The 27,487-nt window shown below is 35.0% G+C and overlaps 5 protein-coding genes and 1 long non-coding RNA gene across 8 annotated transcripts; 4 read left to right on the top strand and 2 right to left on the bottom strand.

The window, feature by feature from the left end:
• The first annotated feature begins 1,220 nt into the window (after positions 1-1,220).
• LOC111207132 lies at positions 1,221-2,381 on the top strand. Its single transcript, XR_002659384.2, has 2 exons — positions 1,221-1,902; positions 2,010-2,381. It is a non-coding gene; the product is annotated as an uncharacterized LOC111207132 (long non-coding RNA).
• Positions 2,382-5,246: 2,865 nt separating this feature from the next.
• LOC125580434 (uncharacterized membrane protein At3g27390-like) lies at positions 5,247-9,007 on the top strand. 2 transcript variants are annotated; one of them, XM_048744850.1, is made up of 8 exons: positions 5,247-5,445; positions 5,675-5,885; positions 6,214-6,322; positions 6,409-6,735; positions 7,394-7,925; positions 8,012-8,207; positions 8,285-8,534; positions 8,621-9,007. In XM_048744850.1, exons 2-8 carry the CDS (start codon positions 5,792-5,794, stop codon positions 8,871-8,873), a joined length of 1,761 nt encoding a protein of 586 aa, XP_048600807.1. In that variant the 5' UTR covers positions 5,247-5,445; positions 5,675-5,791; the 3' UTR covers positions 8,874-9,007. The 2 variants fall into 2 exon arrangements, with proteins under 2 accessions (XP_048600807.1, XP_048600813.1); XM_048744856.1 differs by having other exon boundaries at positions 5,384-5,590.
• A 1,746-nt stretch (positions 9,008-10,753) lies between these two features.
• On the top strand, positions 10,754-13,092 carry LOC106401863 (succinate dehydrogenase [ubiquinone] iron-sulfur subunit 1, mitochondrial). Its single transcript, XM_013842477.3, has 2 exons — positions 10,754-11,474; positions 12,731-13,092. Exons 1-2 carry the CDS (start codon positions 10,795-10,797, stop codon positions 12,894-12,896), a joined length of 846 nt encoding a protein of 281 aa, XP_013697931.1. The 5' UTR covers positions 10,754-10,794; the 3' UTR covers positions 12,897-13,092.
• A 422-nt stretch (positions 13,093-13,514) lies between these two features.
• On the bottom strand, positions 13,515-15,500 carry LOC106401873 (protein WVD2-like 7). The gene is made up of 5 exons (XM_013842487.3): positions 15,242-15,500; positions 14,287-14,846; positions 14,145-14,219; positions 14,013-14,064; positions 13,515-13,937 (listed from the first exon to the last, which is right to left on the bottom strand). The coding sequence occupies exons 1-5, from the start codon at positions 15,311-15,313 to the stop codon at positions 13,857-13,859; spliced, it is 840 nt and encodes a 279-aa protein (XP_013697941.2). The 5' UTR covers positions 15,314-15,500; the 3' UTR covers positions 13,515-13,856.
• Positions 15,501-17,803: 2,303 nt separating this feature from the next.
• Positions 17,804-19,445, bottom strand: BNAA02G28860D. Of its 2 annotated transcripts, none has more exons than XM_013842498.3 (4): positions 19,255-19,445; positions 19,071-19,178; positions 18,274-18,338; positions 17,804-18,150 (listed from the first exon to the last, which is right to left on the bottom strand). In XM_013842498.3, exons 1-4 carry the CDS (start codon positions 19,351-19,353, stop codon positions 18,000-18,002), a joined length of 423 nt encoding a protein of 140 aa, XP_013697952.1. In that variant the 5' UTR covers positions 19,354-19,445; the 3' UTR covers positions 17,804-17,999. The 2 variants fall into 2 exon arrangements, with proteins under 2 accessions (XP_013697952.1, XP_013697960.1); XM_013842506.3 differs by having other exon boundaries at positions 17,804-18,126.
• Positions 19,446-19,645: 200 nt separating this feature from the next.
• LOC106401900 (glycosyltransferase family 92 protein RCOM_0530710) lies at positions 19,646-23,917 on the top strand. Its single transcript, XM_013842516.3, has 8 exons — positions 19,646-20,283; positions 20,353-21,902; positions 22,250-22,491; positions 22,571-22,641; positions 22,739-22,905; positions 22,994-23,043; positions 23,126-23,200; positions 23,275-23,917. Exons 1-8 carry the CDS (start codon positions 20,169-20,171, stop codon positions 23,720-23,722), a joined length of 2,718 nt encoding a protein of 905 aa, XP_013697970.2. The 5' UTR covers positions 19,646-20,168; the 3' UTR covers positions 23,723-23,917.
• Positions 23,918-27,487: the final 3,570 nt, after the last annotated feature.

Here is a 27,487-nt window from a genome sequence, read left to right as displayed (position 1 = left end):
ACTAACTATTTCATGATCAAACTATTACAGTTAATAACCATTCAAGCATTTATCCCGAAACACTTCATTCCACGCCGAATCAGGTATTGGTTCATGTTGGTTTAGTATTGTTTTTGGTTTATTAACAGGTTTAGGATGGTCCTATTGTAAATATAATTGAAGTTAGTTTAGCATATATTATGCTTAAAATAACTTAAATTAAATAATAGTAATATTATGCTTAAAATATAATTTTAGAGAGTTTTCAAATATAGTTTATATAACATTATAGGTGATGAATTTAATTATTAAATTCGTTTATTACTTAAAACTAAGTTATTTTAAAAACATACTGAGTTATAAATATCAATGATGGATTGGTGAGTATAACATGAAGACAAAAATATAAATATTTGATTTTCAAGATAAGAAATTCAGCTTTTACTCAGTTACTCAATATATAATATCTTAAATTATTTTTTAAAAAATATACATAATTTATATATATAGATTAATCTTCCAAACTTAAACTATTATATTATATATGAATAATGTTTTTAAATAAAAATAATTTCTGATTTAAAAAAGAAAATAAAAAACAACAAATGGTTATTTTCAAATAATGGATATAATTTACATTATACTATCATTTAACAAGTATTAGATACGTTTTGATATATCATTATTTTCTATTTCCAGAAAACAATAAATTGTTAAACATCAATATCATCTAGATTAAGTATACGAACAACACAAATTCAAATATCACAAAAATATTTACATAAACATTATAATACAATAATTTGATCAAAAAATACAATTAAAACAATATTTAAAATAATAGTTATATACTTAATATCTGAAAATCAAAGATATTTTTGCTAAAATTGTACTTACCTGGCCAAGGAGATCGACCATCTTTTTACGGATCGATTGATTGTTGAGCATGTGGTCGATCCGAAAATACTCTACAGTTTAATTTAATATCTAAAACATTTATGTTAACACTCAAGAGATAGTTTTGCTAAATATGATAATTAGATAGCCAACAAAATTACAAAAAATATTTAAATAGTAAAAAATATGTTAATTTAAAATGTTAAAATTTAAAAATAAATTTTAATTATGACATGCATCTTAACATTTATATAAATATATATCATAACCTAAATATAAATAAATTAACAACTTAAATTAGAAAAAAATAAAAATCCCGGGCGTAGCCCGGGTTAATCCCTAGTCAACACAATAATAACACAAGGTTCTCTCCATAGCAGCATGACACATCAGATTTTTAAATGTCTGAGAGATTGACATGTCATTAACTGAAAAAGTTGTAAAGCCAATGAAAATATTTTGTTTCTCCAGGTCATATTTGTTTTGTCTTGTGCTTATAGAAAATCTTAAGGACGTCGGGGATTTTGACAGTCGCCGCCTCCAAATCATACGCCGCCTTTGTACAACTTCTTAGCTTGGTTTATCAATTTTCTAGATTCCCAATCTCGACAGCTCCGACTCCAAATCATACGCCGACTCGAAGATAACGTAAACCCCCTTGCTCTCAACGAAGCTTGGCGTGGATCTCGACAAAAACGATGGAAGCTCCGATTTCCAGACCTGGGTTGTACACGACAGAAGAAAAAGCCGTCCTTTAGAGACTTCCTCTGTCGAAAGCTCTGATTGTAGAGATTCCTTTAAAGTACCCATCGTTTATAGATTAAGAAAGTTTGGCCCTTGATCTTGATTTTAGGATATAAGTGTATTGCTGGAAGTTGCTTTCATCATTCATCATTGATGATCGGGATCGAGTATACCGTAGAGTGAAAGGCGTGTTTGTACAGTTTCACCTCTCCCGGAGATCCAATGTACCCGACAAGGGCTGTTCGTCATGCAGCCTGGGACGCTTTGGATTCCCTCTTTCCGGTGAGTATTTTGATTACAAGATCCGACGCGAGAAACATATCATCTAAGACTTTAGATCACAAAATATGGACATGCTTGGCTTATGACATTGTAATATTGCGTTGCAGGTGAGGCGTTACCCGAGGCATCTCATCAGTCTATTTTTCAGGCTGCTGTATCCATGGTACTGGCCATCATCGTGCTGGAACTTTGTGGTTTCTTGCATTAAGGTGGTACTCTATTCCATCGTAAGGCTCATCTTTTCACGCCAAGAAAAGCCAAGGCAGAGCTGAATAGCTTCTACATATGATTGAAGCTCGCTGCAGGAATCCAATCCTTGTGTATAGAATGTGGTTTTGATCACAATGAGGCACACCAAGAGAACTTTACATAAGCCTCTCTGGTCACTTTCCTATCCTCAGTAACCTTATAACTCATATTACAAATTGTATTGTCATGACTGGACACAACTTTTCGAGTGAATACATACATAAAAAGTAGCGCACACTTGCTTTGCTATAATGTTCCAAGCTTAGTACAAATAAAGCAAAGTTGCAGTAATCTGCAGGAAGCATGAAAAGGTTCTGTTGTAACAAGCAAAGCTTCGAAAATAATTATATTTTTATAAATCATGACTAAATTCAGGGAATGATGCTTTAATAAATAATCATCATCAAACAAAAGTAAAACAGTGACGAATAAAACGTGACAGAAAATAATTATATTTGTTACAAAACTAATAAGAAAAAGTGATAGTGGAATAAAATGGGAAGGCTATGTGATGAGCTCCTCTCTTATTTCTATTTAATATATAGTAAAAAACAGTGACAAATAAAACGTGATAGTGCAATAAAACGTGACAGAAAGAAAAAAACCATGCCAAAAAACTGACGAGCCTTTATCTTATTTCTATTACTTATTTAATAATATAAACCTATCATTTGATCAAAAAAAATATATATATAAATGGTGTATAGATAATATCTATTAATACAACTATAGAATATTTAATACATCTATTTCAAACACTTTTTGTTCACAACCTTAGCCTAATGATCTAAATAGTTTGGAATTGAGGAATGAGACAAACGGAACGAGAAGAAGAAAAAATGAACGAAAGAACACATTGAAAAAATATAAAGACAAAGAAAATTTATAAACTCATAGACAATATTGAGTTTTAGCTTGATCAATGATAATTCAGTTGTATCTATCTATGAACTCAATTTCCATCTTAAGCATACACCTTATCATCAAAAACAGTTACCAAACTAAAAATGTTTTAATAAATTATCAGCATAAAACAAAATCCGCGGCGTAGCGCGGATACTAACCTAGTAATATGCAATTAGGTATTACTGATTTACTGTATAAAATACTGATTATTCCCTCGTTCTAGATCACTACAAAATCACAAAAAGACGAATCGTACAACAAAACGAATCGATTCTGGTCCCAAAGAAAGAATTAACAAGTGTAGAATCATTAAACTGCCGATTCGCTTAACACTAGAATGCCACTTGTCTTTAAACAAAGCAGTTGTTTTGATTTAACATAAATCATCCCTGATCTACTTACATTGGGAGATATCTATTAGCATAATATTTTTGAAACATAATCATGATCTGATTTATAAAGAAAATGATTACTAAAAAGAGTAATACATTTTTTATGTCAATTATCTTCGACTATTTTTTACAGTGTACTACTATATTTAAAAAACATTTTAACGTGACATTTATTTGCAAAATACTTATAAATGGATCTATAGTTATGCCTTTTTTCTTCAAAATTTCAATGCTAGTTTCCATGCTGCATAATTAATACACTTATAAATGGATCTATAGTTGTGCCTTCTTTCCTTCAAAGTTTCGACGCTTTTTAATTATGTCAGAAAATTATCAATACTATTAAAAGGGAAGAAGTCCTAAAAAAATCTACTTATGTAAGGTTATTGGACTTTTTTTTTAAAACTACAAATTAAACTAAATATATCTAAACTATTAATATGTCATATTTTTTTTTATTTTTCTCTTATATCTTATTGTTAATTATCTTATTTTTGTGGAACCATTATTTTCAAAAAATATCCTAATAATAATACCTACTATCTAGGATTAATATTTTGAATCGTTACTAAATTAGTGATTTCATACCTTACGATTTCAAATATGATAAAACACTACTTTATTAAACAAAGTTGACATATCCACTTCGATTCATGCATAAAAGCCCATCGAACTGGTATATGCAAATCATGCATTGCTCTTTTCTTCCACCTACAAATAATAAACACGAACAACCAACTTTAGAGCTGCAATATTAAAATGTTATTAGTAATCATTTGAATTGTCATTACAAAATTAAACAATACTTTTAGTATACACAAATCAGTAGAAAAAAGTTTTAGCCACATATGTTATTATTTAACATATAATTACTCAAAATTATAGTATAACAATGTACTACAATAATATGATTATAACCCATTATGATCATATATATCGAATTTGACCATATGATATATCATTTTTTAAGAAATTAAATTAATTTATTTGAGACCACGGGTTTGTTTTTTTTAACTTTGTTAGATTCAAATCATTTTTTTATAAAAACTACTTCAAATAATAGTGGGCTCTTGGAGTTTTTACCGGATTATATCAGATTTTTAATTAACTTTTTTTTTAAATCCGAACCAGATTATATATTGGGTACCGGGTATACTGTTTGATCAAGGCTCCGAATCGGATAGGAAAACGCTTCTTAAAATTCAAACATCATAACAAAAAACTCTTAAATTATTTTTTCTAATAAAATTTTATAAATTCATGCAATTTTACCAAAATTGTCAACAAAAAAAAGATACTCGTGCTTTGAAAACGGGTCAAAAAAGTAGTACATTTGAAATTGAATATAGATAAAAATAGTATATATTGATGGTTATAATTATGATACAAATATGTAACAATAGAAACTAATTTTCAATTTAAAATAAGCAACTCATATCGTTACTACATTTCAATATTGAAAACACATTGTTCTTCAATATAGAATATATATATACTATTAAATCACACATATAATCTTTAAATCTACTTCGAATAAATACCACACTTTAATTTTTTTGAAAAACATAAATTTGTAAGATTTGAAACAAAAGATAAAAGTAGTTTTTTAATTAATATTGGATCAATAGATGAAAAACAAACTCGCACTTTTAAGTGCGGATCAAAATCTCGTTGTTAGTTATTTGCCAATATTGCCAGAAAATTATGTCATTTCAGAAAATAAATACCTCAAAAATTCCATTCCGACAACAAAAGTAGCCGCCACTACAACCAATACAAATTTACCTGGAAAGTAATAAAAGCTATTTGAACCGCAAAATTTAGCATTTTCATGGAGTCTCCTTTGATGTGACTTCGTTTGTCCTTTATATGCCTCGTTATCTGTAAGTTCAGATATTTGCTAATGCGTTAAGCTCAAGCCATCCACAAAAACAAATTATTAGCAGCAGATAAGTCGAAAGCATCCCTCTTTGCTTCTTCTTCTTCGGATAAAAAGGTCAGTTTCTTTGGTTCTCGTGTTTAATTTTAATTTTTTTTTAAATCTTATTTCGAAAAGAGAAAGGATTTCTTAATCGCAAATCACTGCCCACGAGAGATGTTTAAAGCTGTATCAGCATTAACGTTTCGTAAAGATGAAGAAAGTACTAATTTTACTCTGTTTTCGTTCTGTTCAGCTCTTTGTTTACTTATATTAAGCTCAGTTGACTCATTAGCTCTGCTTACAGGACTCCAAAATCAATACCAAAAATAGCGTTGAAGCTCTTAGGAAGGCGCTGACTGGGTCTTGAGAGATGGGTTTGTGTTAAACTCGTGGGGTTTAAGTCAAAAGATTCAAAATTCAAATGGAGCCTCCAAAAGGATTCCTTGCTTCTTTGGTGCATTTCTTAGTGTTCCTTCCTTATTTCACTGCATTGCTGTTTCTGGGTGTCATCAAAGGTATGACCTTTATAGTTCTTTATAACATTGCTTCCATGTTTCACACTTTATCTCCTTCATTCTTCTATTGGGTGGCACTAAAGGTCTGAACTTTCAATGGATCTCTACCCCTTTAAGCCTAGTTTTCAGTTTGTTCAGACAAAGTGGTTTTAACTCACGTTGACTTCATTACATGGATGTTGACTTTAGTGATTGTTCTTCATACTGTAAACTATAGAGCTAATTTGAGTGTCTGAAAGTTTAAGAAGTCAAGCATTTTGATTCTGTTTAGGCTCATTTGCACTTATCAAATTCATTATAATGTAACAATGCTTTCTTTGTTGCTTAGGTATCGTTCTGTGTCCACTGGTATGCTTCGTTATGACTATAGGCAACTCTGCGATCATACTAACTCTTTTGCCTATTCACATCGTTTGGACATTCTACTCAATAACGAGGTAACTAACTCCTCTCCTGAAAACATTCCATTTTCCTTTTTTCTCTCTCTCTCGGCGTTGAAGACTCTTTGTTTGATTCTTCTCAGTGCCAAACAATTAGGACCGATCTTGAAGCTCTTTATATGCCTATGTCTACCTGCCGCCATCATTCTCTGGCCAATTCTTGGTGTCTTAGCAAGTGTTCTTGGAGGAGCTTTATATGGTTTTCTCTCCCCAATCTTCGCTACCTTTGATGCCGTTGGCGAGGGCAAGCCTTCCCCTCTTCTCCATTGCTTTTATGATGGAACTTGGAGCACCGTCAAGCGCAGCTTCATTGTTGTCCGTGACTTCAAAGACGTGTGCTTTCACTCCTACTTCTCATTTATGGATGAGATTAGAAAATGTAGTCCGGATCAGAACTATCATGAGATAAGGTATATGTTTATGCTCGTTCTTGAGTTCTAACGTATCTTTCAATAGAGCTTACTAGGCCTGGTCTTCGGGTTCGAGTCGGTTCCATTCAGGTCTAGTCATTTGGAACCTACCAACTACGTACGCTAAGCGGGTTTGGGTCGGTTCAAATCTATAATTAATATACCTGTAATTTGCGGGTCTCGTAGTCGATCCATATCGGTTTGGGTATTTAAAATCGGGAAAACTCAAAGTACCCAAAAACCATCAAAATTTAGCTGAAATTTATATCATATTTATATAAAAATTTGCAAAATAACCAAAAAAACTATTAATAATTAAACATTTTTAAACTCTATATTTAACATTTAAAGTTTTTCATTACTTATAAATGTTACAAAATAATAAAAAAAATTTCAAACAAATTCAAATATAGAAAATAGAACACATAAAGTCATAATCTTCGATATTCATGTTTTTAAGTTGGGTATAAATCGATTCTTATATGGTCGCGGTTCTTTTCGGATTCACATCTATTCGGATCAGCTTTTTTCGGTTCGGTTCTTTTGGGTAGAGGAATTTTCGATTCAACTAGAAACTTGTAAATTTTCGAGTCGGTTCCGGTTCGAATTTTCCGGGTAAAGTGCCCAGCTTACTTTATGTCTGCAATTTTATTTGCAGGCTACTTCAACTTCCAGGTGCATTGATAGCTTCAGCTCTCGGGATTCTTGTTGCTTTCCCTGTGATCTCACTAGTAGCCTTATGCAAAAGCCCTTACATGCTCTTCAAAGGCTGGCACCGTCTGTTTCACGACCTCATTGGACGGGAAGGTCCATTCCTGGAGACAATGTGTGTCCCCATAGCAGGCCTTGCCATCTTACTTTGGCCTTTGGCCGTCGCTGGAGCAGTTCTTGGTTCAGCTGTCTCTAGCATCTTCCTCGGTGCTTATGCAGGAGTAGTCTCATATCAAGAATCATCTTTTTACTGTGGACTATGCTTTGTGGTCGCCTCTGTGTCCATTTACGACGAGTATAGCACTGATATACTTGACATGAATGAAGGATCTTGCTTCCCAAGGCCTAAGTATCGAAAAAAAGAAGCCGAACCAACACCTTTTTCAGGTCCTATACCAAGACAAGGCTCTGTCAAGAACATGGCTTCAACAAGAGTAGGGTCAGTGAGAGTCCCTATGATTGATGTTAAGCCTCTTGACGTAAGCACATGCATATTATATCACAAACCCAAATAGCAAAATAAAGACTTTTTTGAGTTTTGATGATGGGTGTTGAAACCTTGCAGCTTTTGGATGGTCTCTTTGTGGAGTGTAGGAAGTTTGGAGACGTTTTGGCGAGTAAAGGACTGATAAACTCAAAAGATATCGAAGAGGCGAGGTCTAGTAACGGCAGCCAAGTGATCAGCGTTGGCTTACCAGCTTACGCATTTCTTTATGAGATTCTACGCTCTGTCAAAGCCAATACTTCCGGCTTGTTGCTCAGTAAAGTCTCAACCTTTTCTTTGTTTTCTTGAATCATCAACGAGGATTGAACTAGTGACACAATGTTTGTGTGTTAGGTGACGGTGTAACTGAACTAACTACCAAGAACAGACCAAAAGATGCTTTCTTTGATTGGTTTCTGAATCCGTTTTTGATACTAAAGGAGCAAATGAAAGCTACGAACTTAACTGATGAAGAGGAAGAGTATCTCGGAAGGTTGGTGTTGCTGTATGGAGACTCAGAGAGGCTAAAGAACTCGTATGCTGATTCATCTTCTCCTCTTCTCACCGAGCGTAAAAGAGCTGAGCTTGACGCCTTTGCTCGCAGGTAATGTCTAAAAGTTTCTATATTTATATATAAAGAGAGGCTAAAGTTTCTATTTTTGGACTTTGTGTTTTGTGTGTGTTTGTTAGGATTCAAGGGCTGACGAAAACGGTGTCAAGGTATCCAACATACCGTAGACATTTTGTGGAATTAGTGAAGAAACTATCGGATGATTTGGAGGTCCAGGACCGTGACGGTTCAGAAATTATAAGAGAAGCGCCTGGTCCGGTTAAGATATTTTCTAGGATATTCAGTCAAAGATCGTTCAGAAGGAAAGAGAGTATCAATGGATCCGACCAAGAATCAAGGAAGGGTGTCTCAAGGATGGTAGATATCGTTTGATCAATGGACACTGGGACGTGTGGATAATGTTATAATGATTTGGATTGTTTTTGATTTGTAGAAGAGTACTGTTATGAAACAGATGAGTATATGTCTTCGGTCAAGAAACTGTAATTTTGAAAAAAAGTTCCCTAGCGAATGCCTCTCATCTGTAAATCATGGGACATGTTTCCCCAACTATCAATCAATTCCAACCAACCAACCATGAATTTCTCGTCTTTTTTATTTGTTTTTGCAGTACTTTGCACATGCAAAATGTTCTCATGTTTTGAAATAACAAGTTCATGCATGGTGAAAAAAAAATAGAAGTTTTTTGTAGATGGAACTGTGGTTGCTATCAAGGAGGTCTCCATGGCTAGGCTTAGTAAGAAGTTGTAAGATAGTCTCATGTCGGAGATTTTCATCTTGAGGAAGATCAATCACCCCAACATCATCCGCAGAAGGTATAGGCTGATGATAGTTTTTGTACTGTAAATGTTCATTGTTTAGTATGGGAATGACCCTTGTTGAATTCAGATGCTAAGCATTTTCTTGAACTCCATAGACCATGTAGGAGGAGGGTGATGATTTTGTATTGGGAATTGTAAATGCTCTGAGTGTGAATGGGTTTGATTGCTAAAGGATGGTTTTCTGTTTTGTGACATTTGATGATGTAGGAACCAGGGAAAAGAGCATCAAAGCATTGTTAATGAATTATGTTCATCAGACACTTGCTTCTTTCTTTCACTACGGTGTCCACTCTCTTTCATATGGCAAGTTAGTTTATATGATTGATTTGCAAATTATTGTGTGCAATGTGTATAATATGACTATCTGTGAAGCTATACAGGTAAAAAATGATTCATTTATAGCTCGTGCTTGTTCATTGCGGATGAGAAAAAAGCAACAGAAAATTGATTTGTGTGTTTTCTATGATGATATCAAAACAGAGGATTGGGAATGGGTTGGATCTTACCTCAAAGGAAGACTCAGCCAACTGAAAGAGAAGCATGAAAGTAAACCTCTATGTCTCTTATCTCTCACAAGTCACATGCTCTCTCTCGTTTATAACATTATGTTTATGGATATGGTTTCGTCTCTAATGTAGTTGTTATATTAATTTAAATGAAAGGTTTGTTGGTTAGTTTTGAGTTTTCTCTACTTTTAAATTTTATAAAATCCAATAATTTGTAAGTTTTGTAAAATTTAAATTCAATAATTCAACTTTAAATTTATTTTTAAAATTTTTTAAGAACTTCAAAGGGGTTCTGCTATTGGACCATAACAAATTTAATTACATTGCAAGAGATTCTAAAGTTCACCGATTACAAAATTTATAATTAAACTAGTTTTTCCTTCTTTTTTTTTGGGTAAAAATGTTAAGATAATTAAACTAGTTATTAGAATTCATCATGGATTCTTACTATTGGAGATGGTCTTACCAAGTAATTCAAGCCAAAAAAATGAATTTTTTTTTGAATTAATATTAAATTTATTCACGAAAAAAACCTTTTTACAGAGAGCGAAGTTTATGCATGGTGATTATTTTTCTTGCAGATGTGACGGTGTTTCTCACTTTCTAAACGGGACGGGCTTCCTCTTGCCGGCTCCTCTTTCATTCAGTAGGTGAAGGCATCCAATAAAATAATACCACGTGTTAGATATCACTCTCCTCGAGACGAGCACACGCCTTTGAAATTTTCCAGTGCTGTGACGGCCACGATTGACCTAAGTTAGTATCTATAACGAACGGTCACAATGTCTCAAAGAGTTACTTGTACAAAAGATCTACGGCTCTTATACGTAGATGAAGCTGAGCCTCACACTACAAATACGCACACGTAGGTGATCTTGCTAATATTGTGTTTATTATAAATTAATTATTTTCCGAAAAATATAAATACTCAAATTAATATTCAGCCATCTTCAATCTCCCGTGAAAATGGCGTCCGGCTTGATCGGAAAGTTGGTTAGAACCAATCCGTCGCGATTAACCACCGCGGCGAGGCTAATCCCGTCGCGATGCACAGCCTCCGCACCACAACCGGAATCAAAACCTTCGTCTAACGGCGGCAAACCATCGAACCTGAAGACGTTCCAGATCTACCGATGGAACCCCGACAACCCCAGCAAGCCCGAGCTCCAAGACTACCAGATCGATCTCAAGGACTGCGGCCCGATGGTCCTCGACGCCCTAATCAAGATCAAGAACGAGACGGATCCCTCCCTCACGTTCCGCCGCTCGTGCCGAGAAGGGATCTGCGGCTCGTGCGCGATGAACATCGACGGGTGCAACGGCCTCGCGTGCCTGACGAAGATCGAGGAGGGGGCGAAGGAGACGACGACGATCACTCCCTTGCCGCATATGTTTGTGATAAAGGATCTGGTGGTGGACATGACGAATTTTTATAATCAGTATAAGAGTATCGAGCCGTGGCTGAAGAGGAAGAGTCCGGCGTCGGATGAGCATGGGAAGGAGATTCTGCAGAGTAAGAAGGATAGGGCGAAGCTTGATGGGATGTATGAGTGTATTTTGTGTGCTTGTTGTAGCACGTCGTGTCCTAGTTATTGGTGGAACCCTGAGTCTTATCTTGGCCCTGCTGCTTTGCTGCATGCTAACAGGTAATGATTAGAGATTGGTAGTGTTGATGGCTTGTGAATAATGGATATAGAAATGAATTGCGAATGATAGGACTTAGGACCTGCTTTGAGAATTTGAATGGATGGTTGGGAAGATTCGTGTATACATAACTTGTTGTTAGCTGCATTGATTCGACTTGTATCTAATTGTAGGAACCGCATGTTCAATGTTTTGGTTTAGGAAGTTGGTTTTGATTGAGTTAGTAGATAAAGTTTTGATCTTTCGATGTGTTTGTAACACTATTCAAGTTGAATTTTTAGGGGAATAGGTTGCATGTTGTAGGAATAGGAACCTGTTTTTTAGAATGTGCATGGAGGGTTGGGAAGATTCGTGTATATATATCTTGTTGTTAGCTGCATTGATTCGACTTGTATCTAATTGTAGAAACAGTATGTTCAATGTTTTGGTTTGGGAAGTTGTTTTTTTTATCGAGTCAGTAGATAAAGTTTTGATTTTTCGATGTGTTTGTAACACTATTCAAGTTTCTTTTTTATGGGAATAGGTTGCATGTTGTAGGAATAGGAACCTGTTTTTTAGAATGTGCATGGAGGGTTGGGAAGATTCGTGTATATATATCTTGTTGTTAGCTGTATTGGTTGGACTTGTGTTGTGGTGCTTGAATTAGTGTTTCCAGTCTAGCTAATTGTAGAAATATTATGTTCCGTGTTTTGGTTTGGGAAGATGATTTTGATTGAGTTAGTAGATAAAGTTTTGATCTTTCAATGTGTTTTAACACTATTCAAGTTGGCTTTTTATGGGAATAGGCTGCATAATGTAGGACTAGGAACCTGTTTTCAGACAGAATTTGCATGGATGGTTGAGAGTTCGTGTATACAACATATCTTGTTGTTAGCTGCATTGATTCGACTTGTGTTGTGTGGTTCTTCACTTTTGTTTTGCTGCTTGAATTGGTGTTTCCAATCTAATTGTAGAAACAGTATGTTCAATGTTTTGGTTTGGTCAGCTGTTTTCAGTCGAGCCAGTAGATAAAGTTTTGATCTTTCAATGGGAAGATTCGTGTACGCATATGACATATCTTGTTGTTAGCCGCATTGACTCGGCTTGTGTGGTTCTTCATTTCTGTTTTGCTGCTTGAATTGGTGTTTTAGCAATCGGATTGTGGAAACAGTATATTCAATGTTTTTTGGTTGGGGAAGCTAATTATAATCGAGGTAGTAGATAAAGTTTTGATCTTTCGATGTGTGTTGTAACAAGATACTTGTTTTCACATGTGCAGGTGGATAAGCGACAGTCGTGATGAGTATACTAAGGAAAGACTTGAGGCTATTGACGATGAGTTCAAGCTTTACCGTTGCCATACGATCTTGAATTGTGCCCGTGCATGTCCAAAGGGTTTGAACCCAGGCAAACAGATCGCGCATATCAAGCAACTTCAGCGTTGAACTGCTTTTTGAAGTGTTGTGCGGTCACTGAAGCTAATAATCTTCACAGTCTTGGATTTTCAATTCATTTTTTGTATTGTTGTTGCCACACCTGAAAGAAACTCTTTTGGCAAGTCTTCCCAAGTAGATGAGCTTTGTGGTTGTATCTTGCTGAAAAATCTCTCGAGTAATAAAACTGAAGAAAACTTAAACCTCATCTACTCTTTTGTGTTCCACCTGCAGTGTTTTATAAAATATACATGAACACAACGTGGTAAGATTAACATAACCACAAGTACTGGCACAAACAAGAAAAGATACATTGACAACATTTGCTCTGTTATTCATATCTTTTGGTCACGGACATAACAGCGACAAAGAAGATGGTGGGTCTCGCGATAATGATGAAATTTTTTGTATGATGTGCGGGTTATGATGGAACATGTGTTGGATGATTTGATGAAGAAGATGGTTGGTGTTTGGTCTGAAAAGGAAAGAAACGATGATGCCCTCTTTCACGTGGCTCAGCTTTTTCTTTTGGGAATGTAATATAATTGTTTATAGAGACGCTTGTTTATTTTATCTTTCACGTAAAGTTGATATTGATACCTTTATTATTATTATCAAACAAGAGCCAAGTTCAAAGAACAAGATTGAGATCATATCAAGAAACTGGACTTGTTCTTCATCACATAGTACATGAAACAAAAGAAGCTACTTCCAGTTTTTTTTTCCTATTGTACTCGAGTCTCTCTTCTTAAACTGGTGAAAAAAGAGCATACTCGTTGACATGACATCTACGTAATAACGAAATTGTTTGTGTTTTAATCACTAAGTAGTAGCTTGATCGAACGATCTGAGTTTTTGAAAACCCTAAGATCGATCTCTTTTATTCTTCCATGTGCCATGTGCAGACTTTGTGTGTAGTGTCTTGGTTCCCCCCCAAAGAGTTTCTTCAACGTTATTTTCTTTAGCCTTTCTTTAAGATTCTCTTCTTACAGTCTTGGGCTTGAAACAAAGACATAGAAACTGCTTCTTCTGTTTCTTCGTCTCCCTCTTTCCCTGCCCAACACGCAACAGATAATATGAGAGTCATCTTGATGTGACCATGTGATTTCAATTGAAGAAAGATCTTACCTTCTTCCTGCTATGATTCTGATCTCGAGTTTTAGCATTACCCCTGAAACAGCTGGAGGTAAAACAAAAAGAAACAACCATAATCAAAAACAGTAACAAAACCAATACTAACAAAGAGAGAGTCTGACTTACTTCAAGAAACTGAATTTCTTGCGGTGAACCGGTTTCTCTTCATTCTTCTCTGAGATTTGAGTTATCGGTCTTTCGCTGTATTTTAAAAAACAATCAGTAAAGAGTGACAAAGATTAGTGTTACATAGAGAGAAACAACAAACCTTGTTTTCTCTGGTGTAGTAGCAACCTCCGTCCTTGTCTCTATAGGTTTAGGAGGAGGGATTGTTTTCTCCAGAGACAATCTAAACACCGGTCTGTTCTTGGTCATCGATCTCCTTGTTTTCTCCTCTTTCAACAACTCTTCATCTTGCTCCTTCTCCTCCTCCTTGTCATCACACTCACTTTTCTCTTTTACTACTTCCATTTCATCATCCACGGCATCAACAAGAACGTCGTCGTTTTGAATACTTTTCCTCTCGGTGGTTGATTCTTCCTCCGGTAACAAACTCAACGGAGGCTGCGTCTCCAAAGCCTGAAGCAAGACTTCAGCTGGCGTCACGGTAGGTTGCTCTTCCGTTGCAGCTTTCTTGGCTTCGGCTATTCTCTTGTAATGAGCTTCGAAGAAGGCTTTCTTCTGAGCGACGGAGCCAGGACGAGAGTACTTCTCTGCTTCTTCCACATACTTCTTGTGCGAAAACGTTGACCACTTGCCCCACTCAAGATTCTCTGTCATGAACTTCCCAAACGAGATTGATTGGTTAAGCGCATGGTTCGTGTGATCCTGCAAACAAAACAAAACAAAAAACTCACATCAAAATCACAAAGTTGGAAACTTTTCAGTTGAATCTAATGAAGAAACTAATCGTTTGCTTCCTCTCTCTCTCTCTAGAATCCAAAGTTGGAAACTTTCAGTTGAATCTATCTGCTACTTTCTCTCTCTCTCTAGAATGAAACTTTTCATATTTGGTTTCTTAGAGACTCCATTAACAACAAACCCAGAAGCTTCCTTTGTTCAATATCGATAAAGGTTGAAACTTTCTTGGTGGGTATTCATGAAAAGCTTATAAAACAGAGCCCAGTTTCCGTTGGGATATTTTCCGGGAAAATTTCCCAAAAAAAAAACAGAGCTTTTTAAAAATAGAAAGGAATCAATAAATTGGAGAAGAAGAGACTAACCTCATGAGAATCGGTACGGGTAATAGGAGCTGCGAAGGAATATGAATGAGCTAGAACTGCAGATTCACCCATTTTTTAGCTTCAAGACAAAACCCAGAAGAAAATAAAGGTTTTCTATTTTTCTGGGGGAAAGTGTTTTTTTGCTTCGTCGTCAATAAAACGTCTCTTGAAATTCAAAATTTGAAAGGGGAGAAATGTTTTATCTCTCTCTCTCTCTCTGTATGTATGTCGTTGAAAGGGATTCTCTCAAGCTGAGGTGGGGAGAAGATCTCAAGAATATTATTTAGATCTGGGTCCCACCAACAATTTGAAGATAAAATCAAAACATAAATTAATGTTTCAATTTTTTTAGGTTTTGTTATTTTTTGAGGATAGGAAATTAAAAAGGATTATAGAATTATAAAAAAAACTTGGAAGAAATGATTTTTTTGTTTTGATGTGGTCGTTGAAATGAACTGGTTGAGAATTGAAGCAAAAGGAAAATAAAATGTTTAGTTTTTTTTTTAATTTTCTTTTTCTCTTGTGATAAAAGGAAAAAACTGTTAATTCCAGAAACTTGGTCTTCTTCCTGGCAACCGATTTATGAGTCCTTTAAAATTTACATGTTCCTATTTATTAATTCTATTCCTGGAATGTTTTAATTAAAAAGTAACAAAAATAAAATCAAATGGATTTAAATCTAAGATTTCCTGTTTACATGTAAAATGAACGTTACTTTGCAAGATATTATTTTCACCATTCAGTTTCTTTTCCTTCTCTTTACCTACCCTCCATAAAATACAATTTCACCACCATCTAATTTGCGTTTAATATGTTATCGCAACTTTAGTTTTGTCTTAGACTTTGTAGCAACACCCTTTCGTAACAGTTTGGAACGATACAAGAATGATATATCGTGATTGTCTACATTTCTTGATAGTATTAAAATGCTTTGGACTAAGCGATTAAAAATGTTGGTTTCCAAGAAGATTTATTTTTCAACAAACCATGTATCCAATCGAGATACAAAGATGAAGAGTCAACTAGTGCTAATAATAGTAGTTTAACAATGTATTGAAAAGGTAAACAAGTTTGCTAATTAAACAGCACCAAAAAAGTGAATGTAAGTAAGCAAATCATATTGTGAAATTTGCATTTTTCACAGAGGTCTTCGAGTTCTATTAGATTCGAAGTTACTTCCCCTAAAAACATTTTAATTGTATATAGTTTCGTTGGTGGTAATAAAAGTAGATGAAGTAGGAGGTATCAACGTTGGTGTGTACAACCGTTTTAGAATATTTTGTAACACCAAAAAGACAGCTTTAGATTGCAAGTAATCTCTAACATGGTAGTTAGTACGATACATTACGCTTCAACCATCACAGAAAGCAACACTATTCCAGACCGGTTATATAGAGCTGTTTTATTTTGCATTCGTTTTAACGTTTAGCGATTAATGATTACAACTGCCTTTGTTTTTTCAGTTATTAATTTAAGTTTCAATGATATCTACACATTTCAGTCGCTATAAAATAAAGTAGTTATGTCTTAGAGCTTGATTGGTTTCCCCGCTACCACCCGCAAACGCAGCTTTTGCGGTTGGTAGCGGTTGACAGCGTTTCGAAACAATCATACAAACCGCTACAAATCACTTCAAACCGCTCCGAACCTCTTAAATTCAAAAGCTGGTTCCAGCTAGCGTTTGCGGTTGCGGGCGGTTGCGGGAGGATATTTTTTTTTTTTTTTTAAAAAAACCATATAAATACAAAAATAAAAATATTTAATAAATTTTTTAAAATGAAATTATAAAAATACTAAAATATATCTATTATATTTTAATTAATATTATAAAATTTTAAAATAAAAATATTTTCTATAATCTTAAAAATTTTAAACTATAACTTTGAAAATATAATTTACATATTTATTATAATATTATGATTTTTGATATTTTTATAATTATATAAAATATAAATATTGTTAATTTATTATTTAATCGCTGCTGTATTTGGTAGTTAACCAGTCATAAGTATCCCGCAAACGCACCAATTTCTAACCGCAGAACCAGTCGTACAAATCTCTTAAAACCGCTAGAAACCGCAACCACCCGCATCCGCAAACACCCGTAGCCGCAACCGCAACCGCTGCGTTTGAACCAGTCAGACCCTTAATCTATTGTATAATCAATAATTGTCCCAAAAAGCTATAGAATTATTAGTTGGGGCTACACTAAAAAGGATAAATCAAGGGCAGAAGTAGCGAGTGAAGCCCACATTATGTTATCATATCACCTTGTCTATTTAAAACTTTTGGAAATTTAAATCTTACAATAAAACTTTAAAACAATATAGTATACGTATTCACATTATTAATTTAAAATATACGTTGACAAAAAAGTTAATTAATGCAAAAATATACATGTAGCAAATGTCCAATAGCTCAAAATATAAAACGATTTGACAATGAAACTTCTGATATCGAAAGCAAAAAATATATTACGTACAAAGGGCTTGGTGTACACTATTAACATAAATAATTACAGAGAACATTTTTATATTGAAATAATAAGTGAGGAGACTTGAAGATTGAAAAGATGATTATTATTTGTATACTTTCAGTGTGTTTGACGTTTTGCAGAATATTCGCGGTTTTATAATCACGTCTAATGAGGTTATTTTATATAAGAACACACTGAAAGATGACAACAAGATTCCATGTTTCTGCACAACAAGGATTCTATCACACTTTGAACAAAAATTGTAAAACACATTGATAAGAATCATTTCCTTCTCGGAGGAGGTTCACGGCTGAGATGATGCTTTTGAAGAATCTTAATATAGCTTCTCATGAGACCAAACTTATTGCTCCCAAGCTCATAGAAATAGTCCCATGGGTATATTCCTGTTCTGTGCAAGTCATCAAACACTAACCTGAATCCTCAAAACAATGATTCAGCGACAACCGAATCAACTTATAAGCAAACATGTAAAAAAAACTTTTCGTATCTTTGATGGCTAAGTTATAATGAATGTCCTTGAGGGATTTGTAAGTACCTTACCCCATAGTTTCCCACCGGTTCTGCAGACATGATTCCTACATACCGCCTTCCAGATATCACCTGATTAAAAACAAAAAAAAAACAGAAATTGATTAGGCCAAAGATGAAATCGGCAAAACTTGATGCCATAGTGTAAAGAGTAGAGCTTAAAGTTTGTCCCACTAGAATCTATGTTGATTAGTCACACAATTAATAGACAAACGACCAACAGCAAGACTAATTGCTAAGATACTTAAAGACTGCATTTTTGATAAAAAAACGTCCATAAGAAGTGAAAACTAGTAGCCATAACGCAAAGAAAACAACACCAGGACTCATTGCTAGAATCAACATCATTGCAGACTCTTTTACTTTATATAAATGATCAAAGTAGTCAGTTGCCATAGCATATCACATACATCATGGCAGACTCTTTTACTTAAAAGACATCATCTTTTTCGAAACCCACCAAGGATCTACCAATTTTCAGCCAATGGCCCAATAGAGCAGCAAATTAGTAGTCATATGGTTATACAAAAACCAAAGAACCAAACCAACTAAACTTAATTTTTGCCAACAACCCATCTAGAACCAAAGTAGAAGTTAGGAGATAGGAGCAATAACAACTCGCTAGTGGCTATAATTTTAGCTGGTCCAAGAAACATTGAAGACAGAGAAACAAAACCAGCATCCAATGCTAGTGTAGCCCTCAAAAGGAAGCCGTCACATTATTGCAATAAGCATGCATAGAAGATGAACTAAAGACAAGAGTATCAAAGTCTAGAAACCATCTCTGATGCATAAAGTTTTCACCTTTTCACCACCGATTGATCTGACTTTCCCATCAGCAGCTGGGCTATGCACTCTCAGAAACTCAGATGAGAAACTGAACTTGCTGCCATCTGCATACTCTACCTCAACCTTCAAAAGGATAATCGATTCATCAATCAGATTCCAAAATCGAATGAAGAGTTCAAAAACACACAGCGAAGCTTACGTTTTTGGGAGATACAATAGAGAATCCTGAGATTTTTGGAACAGCTACATCACCCTTGCCGTGGATTCTCCGGCTAATCACTCTCGTAATCGCCAACATGTTCTTGTTCCGGCGATCGCCGGAGACGACGACTCTTCTCACTCAAATCATCTCACTCCCCGTAAATGATTCATTATTTGGCCCAATTACAGGCCTTTTGGGCTTAATTGCTTTAATTTTTAATAACGAATAACAAACGACGACGTATAGTGGAACTAAGTGCTGGTTGGGTCCCACTTACTCCACAAACTTTAGTCAAAGATAAAGGTAGTGAGTAGAGTACTACCTAAACAAGATCACGCCTCACTCGGAAAATCGAAACAATATAAAAAATATTTTCCGAAATGGTTAAAGACTTAAAGTTATAAAAGCTGTAAAGATATCATGACTTTGAAAATATAATACGCAAGGTATAAGTATAAACATATTTTTTTCCCAATATGACTTATACCAAAAATATATTAATAAATGATTAATTAGGTGATTTTCATTTTCCTATTAATTAACGGATGAGAGAAGTTTAAAGGATTCTCATCAATAACTCAAAGAAAGTGAAGTAAAAAAAAACCGTCGGTGAAAGTAAATTCATTTTTACTCAATAAAGCAGTTAGATTAATAGGAGACCAGTAGTTTTAGAGAGTTTCTCGTTCCCCCCAAGTTCGTGACTCTCATTCATATTCTTCAGGTAAAATTCCTTTATTTTTTTTTTAATTAAAAGGAATATTGAAAAGAAAAATAAAGAAATTATATTCTTCTGCTAATCATCAACCTATATTCTCGTGCGTGTGGGCTTACAAGAAGGAGCAACATAGAGGAACATAGCTTCTCCTCCAGTACATAGACGGCCAGCGCCGGCGATATCGGCGGCGTAGGAGATGAAAAATCGTAGGAAACTCAGTGGTGTTTGCGGTACGTGGAGGACGTTCTTCTGGTTCGTCGTTCTGTTTGTCTTCTCCTTCGTTCTCTTCTCCACCATGTTCGTCTTTAAAGGTATAATTATGATCCGAGTTTTTTTATTTTTATTTTGTTAATCAGAAACTAAAAATTTAAATTTAGCAGGTAAGTTTCGCCCGGTGGTACGTACGACGATAAGCTTCTCAACGGCCAAAGCGGTTCTCCGCCGTGAGTCCGTAACGCTATCTCCGGCGGTTTCGATTCGCGAAGCGGTGAAGTTACCTGAGCAGACGCTGGTTTTCCTTAAATACCCTCCGTCTCTTCGGTTATATACTAGAGACGATCTGGTTTGCGTTTTCTCCGGCGGCGGAGACTCGTCGAAGCTACGGAAGGAGTATCCGACGGCGGTTGACAGCGACAAATTTAACGGTCAGATCGTACGGTGCCCCGAGACGCCACGTGGATACAACGTATCGCTTGCGGTGTCGAGATGGACGGCGGATGATCACATTCCCGCTGGGCCCACTCACCAATGGGATTGGCTTGTTTACGACGCCGTGATCGATCACGATAACTCCACGGTGGTTTTCGTCAAGGGTTTAAATCTACGGCCGGGGAGAGTTGCTGACGTGTCGAGGTACGAGTGCGTGTACGGCTGGGATTTCGCGAAACGTAATCGGTTAATAAGATCTGACGTGTTCTCCGCGGCGCAGGAGATTATACGGTGCAGAACTCCGTTAACTGTGTTAGATGGGCCGAAGTCAGCCCATGGGCCGGTTAAAGTCTCGGTTAGAATCAAAGGAGGAACTGGAATGCTTCCATCCATCGCTCAACCGGGTCGGATCATTAACCCGCCGCGACGGAAACCGTTTGAGATGTGCGTTTGTACCATGACGCGAAACGCAGCCGCGGTTTTAAGAGAATGGGTGATGTACCACGCCGGGATCGGCGTTCAACGGTGGTTCATCTACGACAACAACAGTGACGACGATATCATCGCCGAGATCAGGGATCTCGAAAGCCGCGGCTACAACATCTCTAGACATTTCTGGCCGTGGATCAAGACTCAGGAAGCGGGATTCTCGAACTGCGCGATTCGTGCAAGGAGCGATTGCGATTGGGTCGCGTTCATCGACGTCGACGAGTTCTACTATATCTCTTCGGGTCAATCACTAACCAGCATCATCAGAAACCACACCGTCTTTGATACGATCGGTGAAATTCGAACGCCGTGCCACAGTTTTGGACCGTCCGGTTTGCGTAACCGGCCTCACGGTGGAGTCACGGAGGGATACACTTGCCGTGTGATTTTACCGGAGAGACATAAAAGCATACTCCGGCCGGAGGCGATGAACGATACTCTGATCAACGTAGTGCACCATTTTCACCTGAAAGATGAGTTCACGTTTGCTGACGTGGATAAAGACGTTATGGTAATTAACCACTACAAGTATCAGGTTTGGGATGTTTTTAAAGAGAAGTTTTATAGGAGAGTCGCGACTTACGTGGCGGATTGGCAGAACGATGAGAATGTCGGGTCGAGAGATCGGGCACCCGGTTTAGGAACCCGACCGGTCGAACCACCTGATTGGGCCGAGAGATTCTGTGAGGTTAATGACACTGGGCTTAGAGATCAGGTTTGGGAGAGGTTCAAAGACATTAAAACGCATCGTTTGATATGGGAAAGAGAGGAAGATGAAGATAGACTTAAAAAGGCCTCGTTGGCCCATACTAGGATAGCTCAACAGATTTAACAAGAGCTGAATAAAACTCTCATTAGTCAAAATAATTTTAGTTCATGGAAGATAGATTTTTCTCTGTAATTTTGGTCGAGTAGTGAAGTAAAAATAAGGCAGTTCACAAATAAAATGATGAACTAGTAAATACGGAATAGTACGTAAAAACAGAAAGAAATCAAATGTAAATATCTTAGAGTTCAATAGGCCCAATAGAAATCAAGATTTTAAAAATGGAATCCGACCGTTGGGAGAGAACTATTATCTTCTTTCCTCTCTCTCTCTGGAGCGTTCTCGGAGGAATCAACAGGAAACACGAACCCTAGATCTTGACAATGGTGAGTGAAACACCATCCAAAGCTACTAATCGATCCGTAGCTGGATCGAGCGCGGACATTTTCATCAGCCCGAGATTCAAATCGGCGGCGGCTCTGGCGGGTTGGGACGAAGAGGATCTGATAATCGCTAGCTTCGTGGTGGAAGACACCCCTGAAAGAAGTTCATCTAAGCGAAGGAGACGATCTAATCTGTTGTCTAAAACAAGCCCACCTTCTTCAGGTTCAAGAAGGTAACCACTTTTCTTTAGGGTTCTTCAGATTGGGATCCTCTGTTTTTATAAAAGTTTCGATTTTTATTTTGAATTCCAGGAGGCAAAGGATTAAGCAGAGTTCTAATCAGTTTCCTGTTATTGATCTTGATGAAGTAATTAGACGCGAAGGTACTTTCTTTATTGATCTTGTGGTGGAAACATTAGGATCAATGAAATTAGAGATAAAGATTGATTTTTTTTTTTTGTTGCTCTGTTTTGGTTTCAGAGGAAAAATCTGCAGAGAAGAAGAAGAGAAAGAACAAGGAGACAAAAACAGAAACAAAAGAAGAGAAGAAGGCAGAGAAGGATGAGAAGATCTTGCCAGAGGAGAAGAAGTCAACTTCTGTTGTGCTTCCTTGTATAGATAAGCTTCGTGATGAGTTGTCTTGTGCAGTATGAATTTAAACCTTGAGACTCTTTTCTTTTGGTAGTTCCTTGATTAGTGTTCTTAAAATTGAAATTTTGCTTTGTGATTCTGCAGATTTGTCTTGAGATCTGCTATGAACCAAGTACTACAACTTGTGGACACAGGTAGATCTAACTACACAACATCACATAACTGTCATTGTGTGGTGAATTTGGTACTGACTTGTTCACTTCTGTGTCTGTGTAGCTTCTGCAAGAAGTGTTTACGGTCTGCAGCAGATAAATGTGGAAGGAAATGCCCTAAATGCAGGCAACTAATAGGGTAAAACAGAATCAAACTCTTTTTCAGATTGAAAGATTCAAACTTTATCTAAACAATGGTGTTTAACCATGCAGAAATGGAAAGTATTGTACTGTTAATACAGTTCTTTGGAACACAATCCAGCTTCTGTTCCCTAAAGAAGTGGAAGCGCAGAGAGCTGCTGCTTCTGCTAACTTCCTAAGCAAGGAAACGCCGAGTCCTAGAGACTCTACTCAGCGGCTAAGAGCCAGGAACAGAGAAACTGCGCTTCAAGCTAGGTTGCAGAGAGAGGATATCTCGAGGTTACTTGTGTCTGAAGAGAGAAGCGAGAGGAGGAGGAGAGGGGGGAGTGTGAGGTTGGATCAAGATAGTGATGCAGCGTTCGCGTTGCGGTTACAGCGGCAGGAATTTGCGTCTGCGTTTGGCGTTACGGCGGCTGGGGCAACTTCCTCTTCTTCTTCTTCTTCGTCGTCGGATGTTTCTCTGTCGAGAGCAAGAGCTAACCTACGAGCTATGGCATCAAGAGCTTCTCGTAGGCAATGATAGATGAATGATGATCATTTTATCAATGACATCTTTAAAACCAACCACATTGTATTCCTTTACGTTTTCTTTCAACAACACATTGTATGTTGTCTCTTTTCCGTTTACTTGAAATCTATATTTCTTAGAGAATGTTTTGACATCTGAAGATCTTAAGAAAGGCCTATAGACAGAATCATTTACATGGGTTCACTACTCATACGGATCATGAAGCTCGAACCAAGTGAATGCTAGTTTGGTCGAACTTGCCTTGTCTTTTTGATACTTGCTATTATTTCTTCTTCTGCATCTATTTAGTTAATGGATGCTTGTAGTCTTGTAGAGGGTGGCTAGTATGCCATCAGAGTCATTTTCCGGTTAATGAAACTAAATTCAGTACAAAAAATATAAAAAAAAGAAAATAATTTTGTTTAAAACGCAATTTTATTAATCTAATCTGTTTCAACAATGCACAAAATAATTTGGCTCCACGTTCTTCCTTTCTTAATTTCTTATATTTTTTTAACTGTTTGCAACGGATTATTCTCAGCTGGTGAAGATGGTGTCGACACCTGATGAATGGTCTGCTTTCTCTACACATATAGAAGAATTCAATCGCAGTAAGACTTTCTTCCCTCACTTCCGGATCAGACATATCTTTAGAGCACAAATACCTTGGCGGACAAGTTTGCACGCGGTGCGAGGAGTTCTCCTTCATCTTTGCTTTATGTCGATTTAATCCCACCGGTTTGGCTTGCTAGACCGATTGGAGTTTCTAGTTAGTTTTTAGTTGATGTTGTAAAAAAAAAGTTTTTTAAACAAAGTTTTGACTTATATAATTTTTTTTTCTGACAAATAAATCATTACTGGCAGACCTGTACAATGTGTACATAGAATGTCGTCATAATGGCAATGCAAATTTTGTCAAATTAAAGTTGGCACTAATCTAAAGACTTTGGGTCGTCTGTATTATGTCATTTTCATATAATGTTACAGAATAAAGCAAAAATTATCCAATATTTTCAATAATTAGCATATTATTCTATCTCGATTAAGCTTCGAGAATACTATAATCACTAGGATAAGACCCGCGCCTTGCGCGGAATTAAGTTATTATTTTTATTATATTTTGGAGAATGAAACAATAGTTTGGCTTCATTTGGATTACGGGTGTTCAATCCGGATATCGGGTTGGTTTCGGTTCGGTTCGGTTTTTTCGGTATTTGGTTAGTAAAATATAACTACTATTCTAAATCCATATTTATTTTGACTTTAGTCTTTCACATACTTTTGAAAGATTTCAACTGGACGACTAAATTGATCAGCCAATCTTGTTGCTTTAAATCATTAGTGTTTATATATATATATATATATATTATTTAGTTTGAATATTTATTAAATAAAAATTCATATGCGTTATATTTTATGATCATTTGTAACTTATTATAACAAAAAAATAATCTATTGATCACAAAATTTTCAGAGTGGGAATATTCAAATTTCTAATAATATATAGACGTTTTGAAAAATTCAAATATAACATATAAGAAAAAATATAAATATTTTTATTATATATTTAATGTGATTTTTTAATATCTTTCAATAATATAAAATTAAAAAAAAGAACTAAGATACCAAAATTGTTATCAAATATTTATTATTCATAATAATTAATTTTCATATATACGTTAATCATATTAGGTAATTTCGTAGCTTCTAATTAAGGAAAGTGCAAAAAAAGTTTGGTAGATTATTTATCAATTCGATAGTTAGTTTAATAAAAAATATAATGTAAGTCAAGATGGACCAACCTATTTTTCTAAGAATAGTATATTTTATATAGTCATTTATTAAATGAGAATTTATAATCATACAGTTCTATGATCATTCATATCATTTTATAACTGAATATTTAAATCATCGATAACAAAATTTTCAATGTGAAATCTTTAATAAGTTTATAATTTATAAATGTTTTTGAAAATTCATTGAAAGTTTTAATATTAAAATATTTATGTAATCTTATGGTATATAGTGTTTAATATATATATATATATATATTTATTTATTTATTTTATTATTAAATGATATTTTTTACTCATATGGTTTTAAAATCATGTGTATCTTCTTATAATAAAAATGTTAAACCATTGATCATTAATTTTTAACATAATAATTTTAATAGTTTTAGTCATTTATTGTCGTTTTTAAAAATTCAAAATATAACATATACGAAAAAATCTAAATTTTATTTTTATAGCTAATTTGATTGTTTAATTTATTTTAATAATATAAAATTAAACAAAAAATGATGGAGGAGATATACATTGTTATCAAATCTTTATTATTAAAATCATTAATTGTCATATATATATTAGTCATTTATGGTAATTCCGTAGGTTTTATTTAAGGAAAGAAAATATCATATCATATCATTATATCATATAGTTTGACCAACTTATGTATCTAACAACATATAAAAATCGAATGTGGACCTACTTATTTTTCAATTGAATGTAATTGACTACCTAATTGAGTGCCACCTATGCATTGGGGCCTCTTTTAATTAATACAAAATTGAGGTTACATCTTTTCAAATGTTCCTCAATTAATATATAAGGGATTTTATCCCATAGCATTTTATGAAACATTTAAATGAACATACTCTATATCATATATAACCCCTATATGATCGATGACTATATATTTAAACAATCAATTTTAAAAACACTATAACGTGAACGAACTATATCATATTTGTAGAAAAAGAAAAAATATTATAACATGTTCTATCTATTCATAACTTGAATTCTTGTGTAAACAATATATATATGATAATTAGATTCATCTATCAAACCAGGAGATATGCATAAAATAGATAATCCTAGACTAAAACTATTCTAAATCAAAATTCAAAAGGATTTGTAAATTCAGAGAGGATCTAGGAGATATGCATGAAAAAATGATTTTGATAACCATAATTTCAAAAATAAAGTTGATAATTATAAAAAATAAAATGAAAATTCATTAAATTTCTCAATTATTTAGATTCTCCATGAGATTTTCTATGAACATATGATATATTCCTAAGTAGACTACCAGACAAGATTTTCTATTTCATAAAAAAATATTAAAGAACATTAAGATATAAAAATGATCCAAACTATTTTTAAAGTAATGATGATTAAAACCTGCTTCAAAAGCGGGTCCGAAGTTCAAATTAAAAGTAAAGTTAAGCAATTTAAAATACTGACAAACATCTACTCTATTACTGAGTTTTGATATCAGTTTAATTATATTATATTCTTGGTTGATCTTATTCAGTTACAATCATTTTCCCAATTTATCAACTTAATCTTCAAAATAATTTGAGATATACAAAAGAAAAATCATGTTAGAGCTCCGGCAACATGTCATTATTGAAAATAAAACTAGTAAGAAAGTCAACGATGAAATACTATAAAGAATTTCTAGCTGGAGTTAAAAAATATATCACTTTTAAAAATCTTCACACAAAAGGTTTTAAACTTCTCTATATAAACCAACTTCCAAGAACCTCATCATATTCACAACAAAAAACACATACGAGTCTTGTCTCACATTTTATCATCCTTAGCAGCGTGATCAGAAACCAGCGTCCGACAAACATGATGAAGAAGATCTTTATTCAGATCACTGTGGCTTGTCTTCTGTTGGCCATGATTGCGATCGTCTCGGCTCAGGATAAACACGATGATCATGACCACCATGAAGGCGACGGCCACGACCACGCATCAGCACCTGGAC

This window comes from Brassica napus, chromosome A2, assembly GCF_020379485.1.
Source record: "Brassica napus cultivar Da-Ae chromosome A2, Da-Ae, whole genome shotgun sequence".
Taxonomy (NCBI): domain Eukaryota; kingdom Viridiplantae; phylum Streptophyta; class Magnoliopsida; order Brassicales; family Brassicaceae; genus Brassica; species Brassica napus.
The sequence above is the reverse complement of the archived record's forward strand: the minus strand, read 5'-3'. Positions and strand labels throughout refer to the sequence as shown.